This window comes from Cupressus sempervirens, chromosome 9 (genome assembly GCF_028749045.1).
Source record: "Cupressus sempervirens isolate cs-2001-9-10 chromosome 9, ASM2874904v1, whole genome shotgun sequence".
NCBI lineage: Eukaryota > Viridiplantae > Streptophyta > Pinopsida > Cupressales > Cupressaceae > Cupressus > Cupressus sempervirens.
Genome location: NC_143126.1, coordinates 411,827,875 through 411,835,759, shown reverse-complemented (window position 1 = coordinate 411,835,759; position 7,885 = coordinate 411,827,875). Strand labels below are relative to the sequence as shown.

Genomic DNA, 7,885 nt, shown 5'->3' with positions numbered 1-7,885 from the left:
TTTAAATACGAGAATCAATCTACTATTCTAATTAAGTAATGTATACACTGATAGATGATAGCCATAGTTTCACATTGGATCAACTAAGAATTAGTCTAAGAAAAGTTGAATTTAAGGAATACGACAGTATTAGCAAAAGTATCTAAGGTATACGATCATAAGAACCATATCATCCAAAAATTATGAGTGGATAATACATGAGATGTATGAACGAAGAATTATAATCTATAAAAAGATTGATAGTTAACAAAATGATCTTTTATTTTACATATACATATATATAACCCTTGCCAACTCCTAAACTCATTGTCTCAAGACATAACTAAAATATATAAAATACAAAAATAGTTACTTTACTCTTACCACATTAATTTTCTATTTTATAAAGATTTATGATATTTATGAAACTGTCCATATGTAAACCTTTTCGAAGGTTAAAAAACATAACATTTATATCATTTGTAAACCTATACTCGGGCGAACCTTTCCCAAGCTCCAAAAATATACTGATCTCTTGTTCGTTGGGAGGGATAGCTTTTCCGTTTTCCTCAATATACTTTGCAGTTGAAGAACAATTGCGCTAGTGGTGTGTTTTTTCAAGACAAATGTTGTGCTTGTGGTGAGCTGTTTCCTGATTAAATTCGCACAATGGGAGGAATCTGCTGAATTTTACCAAAGCACTCACATTCACAGATAGGGCAAGTTGGATAAGATAAAACTTTACTTTACAAAAGCAGGCTGTTAAATGAATGGCCATATTAGTTGCGAAATACATTTGCATGAACTTCATACATCCCTTGCCTAGCAATGCACAAGAGTAATGGGAAATAACTCTTGAAGAGGGTGCACATCTGAAGGAAATTGAATATCATTCAAAATATGAAGATGATTTACAAATTGAGCAATTTATTAGCCCAAATCATCTCTGCAATCAAATTTGTAAAATCAGCTGTCCATGAAATGAATATTGCATTTTCATACAGTGAAACATAATATCAGCAGCTCTCTAACAAGTATAGGATGATTCACAAAAATAGACATGAGCATGGTAAACTGAAAAATCAAGCTCCCCTGTCATTACGAACCCAAGTCAGCAAAGTGTACAAATGCAGGTGCTGGAGAAAATAAAACATTTGTGGAGCTTCCAGACAAAAGAAACCACCAATTTCAACATCACTTGCTACAAGACTGAATTCAAATATGGTATTATCACTGAGCTCTGCTTTAGTGGTTCTTGACAACAATAACAGGGCAATGTGCATGCCGAACACAATGTTCACTCACACTACCAAAAAGTAGCCTGTAAATTACAAGATTCAAATCATTAGCCAAATATAGAATTACTCATAGATTTTCAACTTGCTAGAAACTCAATAGACAATTGATTAAAGCAAATGATAATGATAATTACTATGTAGAGTAGGCAAGAGTCTATAACACAATGGTAAATTCTGAGTGTCTTATCTGCAAGTTGTTAGATTCAAGTCTACTCGAGCTTTATCACACAATAATAACTAATCTAAACAAATAATAATCAATAATCTTAGACTTTGGTATTGGTTAAACACTAAACTAAAACGTGAGTGTTATCAAAAGAAGACACGAGTTTTGTAAACAAAACAAGTATCCCCCTTGATAACACTTAGGTTTTAGTTTAAGGTTTAGCCATGGCCTTATACATCAGCCCATTACCTATGAAACAGATAAGAATTAGTATGTAGGGTGTATAGTAAATCCAGAAAACTGTCTTGGACTAATACCTCTTAATAGGTCCGTTTCCATGACTTCCCAACACAAGCATATCAGCATTGCAGTCCTTGATGGCATTGCAGAGGACATCCTTGGCATCTCCATTCACTGCCTTTGTCTCTGGAACAACCTACAACAATAGCAGCATAAAGTCCATTCAAGCAAGGGATCCTAAAGGAACATTATCAAATTTACAAAACCGAAGGAAATTCGGACAATCAGTCAAAATAAAGCCTATGATATGAAGTGATCCTAAAGAAACATGATCAAACTTACATGTTTTTCATTGCATTTCTCCATTGCTGTGGCAAAAAGCTTTCTCGTAGTCCTCTTAATATCCTCTTCAAATATCTTCAATGTGTCCAATGCTGCAAATGACACAAGTGAATCTGCCCACATAAAAAACCAAACCAGAGAGATGAGCCTCTTCAGATACTAAACACAAAATCGGGGCACTTCAGAAACAAATGATAAGTAGGTGTAAATCTAAATCCAAAAGAAACCCAAATGAGTAAAAATGTAGTGACCGACATGAGGCGAGAGCTTTGGCCTTGGAAGATCCAGTGGGCTGAACATGGATGATAATCAGTCTATCTTGGTGAGAAGAGAGGTGAGAAAGAGCCCATTGTAGAGCATGGACACTCTCTTCACTCTCATCCATGCCTACCAATATCACTCTCTTCTTGTTTTCTTTTTCCATAGATTTACTCTTTTGTCTTGTTACTCTTGACAATACAATTCAGCTTAGGAGTACAACTAAGATGAAGTTCTTTATATCTCTGCTCTTACAGTAGGCCCTGTTAAATCAATGTGCCATATAATCCCACCGAAAGAAAGAAACAGGAGCGTTGCAATTTGTGATTTTATTCCCTCGATGTTTTGGATGTTTTGGCAGTTTTGCTTTTCATGCAAGTAGTGTGACCCGCCGTTTTCTTCAACGAAAACTGTTGCTTGATTAGCAATAGTTAAAGAAAAAGGGATTCCAATTAATTTGTTGATTCCTACACCCACGATGTTACCTTTTCCAAGTGGGTTATTCTTTTAGTTAAATATAAGGAGATGGATGTCAATTGATTTCATTCCAGTGGGCAGACACACTCAAATCAGGATTTCTACTCATAGCCGTGATATAATTCCGCGGTCCATCCTTTTCAGTCCCTGCCTTCTAATGGCAGGGATTAGCATATTGTTGCATCGTGGGATCCGAACAAAACAAATTGAAAACAATCTTATTTAAATGGGACAGGCTACTCTCCATCTAAAATGTACTAAAAACAAAATAAAGTCAAATTTTATTTTTTTCCAGATTTAGGAAGACTAGTGATTTTTTTCCCTTTTTTTGTTGTTTTAGAACGAACTATGCAGATCATGAAGATCAAATGATGAAATTTTCAGAAAAATTAGTGAACTGTACATTTTAGATGGAGGATAGCCGCCTCCCATTTAAATCATGGTCGTTGGAGCAATATTTTGTAATAAATGGAAATTTTAAATTTTAATTCTTGTTTTCTGATTGGCTTTCTCTCTTCTTTTTTTCCACAATGATACTTTCATTTTATTCTTGAGAAAATTTGGGAGAAAAAAAGTGTGTAGGGAATCATCATATGTAGGCACATGTTTATGTTGGGTTTCCAATGATATTCTATAAACTACTAAGCATGTCATTTGCATGTAGGATTTTCATGGGACTCATTACTCTCTATTTCGCTATCATTATATTAAAATCTTATATTTTTCCCCTTTCATATATGAAATTGTCAATGATGTTGAAAAAACAAGGGGTCAATCTTTTAGAAGTTTTTCGAAAGACTAGGAGGCGACAAGAGAAATTACTATTTACCACTTGCGGCAACAATGGCTTTAGCCAAAGATTTACCATTAACATATTCAAACCCACAACTGTAACTGCACGTGTGAAGTAAAGGTATCTCTTCTATTTAGTGCCCTAACATTTTTAACTTTTTATTGAAGCTAATTGCATCAATACTTCCATTTCGAATTCATTACTTTGTGTTTTTTCTTTCATCTTTGTTCCCAATCTAGAAATAGGGTTTTGCATTTTATTACAATTTGGGGCATGGGTAAAGGTACAATCGCCTGTCATAATTTAGGCTAAGTGAACATGCTTGACTGATTGTGACATGTCCACATCTACACCATTCGGCGTTGATGTGCCAAGGGGTACTTGACTGAGTGGAACTCAAACTCCCTTGACATTATAAATGCCCAATCACGTTGTTTAGCTTCTCATTTGAGCAGTGAGGTGGAGAGAGAGAGAGAGAGAGAGAGAGAGAGAGAGAGAGAGTAGTGGGTGTCATTCGATAGAGTACCAAGTAGGCATTGATAATTTTTTCAATTTTTTGTTTTTGTTTCAATGTTTTGTTTTAATTTTATTAATATAGTAGTTAAAAAATAGTTTTTCCATTTGTACTTAATTAAACATGTTAATTTTTTGTTATGTTAAGTAGGAAATAGTTAGATTATTATTTTTTAATTTGTAATTACTTAATAGTGTTACTTTTTAATTATGATTGGTAGGAATTTTATTTTATTTTAATAGTTTAGTTTTTAAAACATCAAGAAATTTTGAAATTTTAAACTTCAACTTATAAAATAACACTTGCAACCTTATATACACCTCTCTATAAAAAAACTTAAACCTATCCAAATTACACTTAAACATTATACATTGAGTTGAACCATGAAAAAATCAAACACTAATATATTATACCTTTAGTTAAATTGTGAAAAAACTTAAAACACTAAACAATTCAACCTCATTCTCTTTCATAAATTTCTCCATCCTCCCTCAAGCTAAATCTCCTCAAGTTCTCTCTCTCCTCACTCTCTCTCTCCCCTCAAGTTTCCCTCAAGTTTTCTCTCTCCTCATTCTCTCTCCTTAATTTAACTCTCTCCTCAAGTTTTCTCTCTCCACACTTGAACTCTCCTTTCTAGATCTCTCCTCAAGTTTGATCTCTCCTCACTCTCTATCTTCACTCTCTTTCCTGACTTTTTGCTCCCTCCTCACCATCGTGCTCCTCAAGTTTTTTCTCTCCTCACCTTTTCTCTCTCTTCATGCTCTCTCCTTTCTTGAACTCTCTCAAGCCTTCTCTCCTCACTAATTTTCTTCTTTCTCCTCACTCTCTCTTCTCAAGTTATCTCTCTCCCCATTCTCTCTATCCTTACTTTTTCTCTCTTCTTTCTTTCTCATCACTATCTCTCTCCTCATGTTTTCTCTTTGCACCCTCTTTCCTCTTTCTCCTCATTTTTTGTATCCCCACTCACTTTACTCTCTCTTCTTACTAGATCTCTCCTCGAGTTTTCTCTCTTCTCATTCACTTTCTTCTATCTCCTCAAGTTTTCTTTCTCCTCACTCACTTTCCTCTCTCCTCACCTTTTCTCTCTCCTCACTTGAATTCTCTACTCAAGTGTTCTCTCTCCTCACCCACTTTCCTCTTTCTGCTCACTCTCTTTCCTTACTTTCTCTCTCCCCACTTTTTATCTGTCAATCTCTCTTTATCGTCACTATCTCTTTCCTCAATTTTTCTTTCTCCTCACTCTCTTTTCTATTTCTCCTTTCTTGTCAAGTTCTCTCTCTCTCTCTCTCTCTCTCTCTCTCTCTCTCTCTCTCTCCCCTCAAGTTTTATCTCTCCTCACTTACTTTCCTCTCTCCCCTCACTATCTCTTTGCTCAAGTTTCTCTATCCTCACCCACTTTCATATCTCTCCTCACCTTTTCTCTCTCCTTACTTGAACTCTCTCCTCACTCAATTTCCTTTTGTTCCACACCTCTGTCATTTTTGTCAAAGGGGGAGTAGTTAACAATGAAAAACTATAAAGAGGAGTAGTAGTATGAGGATTTAGTGGTTATCCATGTACACAATATGTTTGCATATGTTGAGGGAGAGTCAATTTTTGGTCAATGGTCAGTTATTTGTTGTTCTTTTTTGCCCATGTTGACACTTAGCTAATTTTTAACTAAGTGTTGCCATTAACACCAAAGGAGTAGATTGTTGGCATAATGATGATGTTTGGGAAGGTTTTTGGCATTTGAATGCACAAAGAATCATTATAGTATTGTCATTACTAGAAACTAAGTCCTCTAGCGTTGATGGATCAACCATACTAGTAGAGGAATAGATCAAATAGTCTCATTTATGAAGTGTTATGTGTACTAGTGAATGCATAGCTAGATATAGTATTTATGATGTGTGGTGATTCGATTAATGATTTAGAGTGTTTGGTTCATATGGAAGCTTCATTTGCAATATATAGATATAAACAAATTTATAATCTAGGGCACATCAAGAGAACAAATAGAAGAGACCCTAGTTTGAGCATAAATATGCTTCTAGCTAAACCCAAAAAGGAACAACAAAAGAATTGACCATTCCTATGAATATGCACAAATTGTTTTTGTTAATGACTTGACTCAGTTGCAATAAACACACAATGCTTTGAGAAAGAATTTCACATGAGAATGAAGAAACAAAATGGCCTTATGAAAATGCTAAGTGAGTTTAAAATAACAAAGCGGATTTCCAAATTAACTTGAAAATATTTCCTAATAAGAATTGAAAAGACTTTAGTTGTACTCAATGATCATAAATACTTAAAAATTCTCTCTTTAATGTCATTCAAGACTTAAGACTCAAACTACATATGTAGTTCTAGACTAAAGGTCAGATTTGCAAGCGTACAAACTATTGAAAAAAATTGTTCAATTGTATATTGTCTTTGATGTTACACAAAATGTCATGTCTTTACCAGTCAGTGTTTGTCTAGTTCACTCAGATAGTGAAGACAGTTTCTAGTATCTGTTGAGTGTTCTAGTGAGAATCAAGTTCAAAGAAAATATCTGTTGAGTTCACTCGGGCACCTAAGAGAATTTGGCATAGAGCCAATGTTAGTCGAGCTCACTTGGTTACCAAAGGAATTCAGCTTAGGATGCAATGTCAACTGAGTTTTCGCGGTTAACAAAGGAAGTATGAAGAAAGTATTTTCTGAGTTAGTGTTGACTGAGCTAGATCAACTAACAAAGGATTTTCTTGAGTTAGCATATTTAGTTTGATGAATTTATTTGTTAAGTCTAGCTGACTTAAGGGATGCATATTGAATATTTGTTAGTGTATTTAAACCAACTTGATAGGGAAAAAGATATAAGTATAAGGTCAAGTTGTGGGATTGAATGTGAGAAGCATGGGATTAAAAGGATAAACCAAAAAAGTGAATTGGAAGGGTACTACACTATCCTGAGTCAACTAAGCTATAAGGTTTTATTTGATAAAGGAGGATCAAGTATTTGAGCCATAACAAAGATTTGAAATCAACAATTCAGTTGCATCAACAATCAGGTCATATCATTGTTACTCTTTAATAATTGTAGCACTGTATCAAATCTCTTAACAGAGTTAGCTTAACAATTATTTGCCAAATCCTCTAACGAGGTGGCATTTCTAGACTGAAGTGTATAAAGACCTCTAACAAGGAAACCCCTAATAGGGTAATTAAATACTTTAATAGGGTCACACCTAACAATGTGTTTTGTAACCTTTGACAAGGTTGGACCTAATAGGGCTCACTTCAAAAGAGTGAAAAACAATACACTAGTTGCTATTGGTGTTTTTTCTCACATTGGGTTTCCACGTTAGATCCTGGTGTCATATGTGCTCATGTTATTTACTTTATGACTCTGCAACTAAGTTAATTAAGATTAATTACATTAAACATCTTAAGAAGCATTTATTTTAGTGATTTCTGAGTAATAGTAATTCTTAGTGTTTGCCAAGTGATTCAATGCTAACCGAGTTACAACTATATTTTTAGTTTTAACAGTGTTTAGTTTTGATTTGTATTGACATCTAAGGGATCTGGGATTTTTTTTTTGGTAACTAATTCACCCCTCCCCTCTTAGTTACTCCTCTTATATTTCCAATATCATGTAACAAAATAAAAAAAGGTTTAAAATTGCAAAAGACTTCTATAATCTAACATGAAAAAACAAATTTAAAAAAATAGAACTAAATGTTTTGATCCTTCAACAATAAATGACATGATGACCAAAAATACATGAGGATAAGTGACTCTTATGTCAAAACATATGCCAAAAATTATGTATGGATACTAATCTATATAAT

At 34.2% G+C, this 7,885-nt stretch overlaps 1 protein-coding gene across 1 annotated transcript; it reads right to left on the bottom strand.

The window, feature by feature from the left end:
• Positions 1-852: 852 nt before the first annotated feature.
• LOC149539046 (uncharacterized) lies at positions 853-3,165 on the bottom strand. Its single transcript, XM_089799062.1, has 4 exons — positions 2,281-3,165; positions 2,026-2,138; positions 1,761-1,879; positions 853-1,300 (listed from the first exon to the last, which is right to left on the bottom strand). The coding sequence occupies exons 1-4, from the start codon at positions 2,447-2,449 to the stop codon at positions 1,225-1,227; spliced, it is 477 nt and encodes a 158-aa protein (XP_089655188.1). The 5' UTR covers positions 2,450-3,165; the 3' UTR covers positions 853-1,224.
• Positions 3,166-7,885: the final 4,720 nt, after the last annotated feature.

What these genes read in the sequence shown, in the direction of transcription:
- LOC149539046 (XM_089799062.1), bottom strand. Translation starts at nt 2,449, where the DNA reads ATGGAAAAAGAAAACAAGAAGAGAGTGATATTGGTAGGCATGGATGAG. An exon ending in GGCCAAAGCTCTCGCCTCAT is followed by an intron (nt 2,139 to 2,280) that starts GTCGGTCACTAC and finishes TTATGTGGGCAG; the next exon opens with ATTCACTTGTGTCATTTGCA. An exon ending in GGAAACGGACCTATTAAGAG is followed by an intron (nt 1,301 to 1,760) that starts GTATTAGTCCAA and finishes TGTAATTTACAG; the next exon opens with GCTACTTTTTGGTAGTGTGA.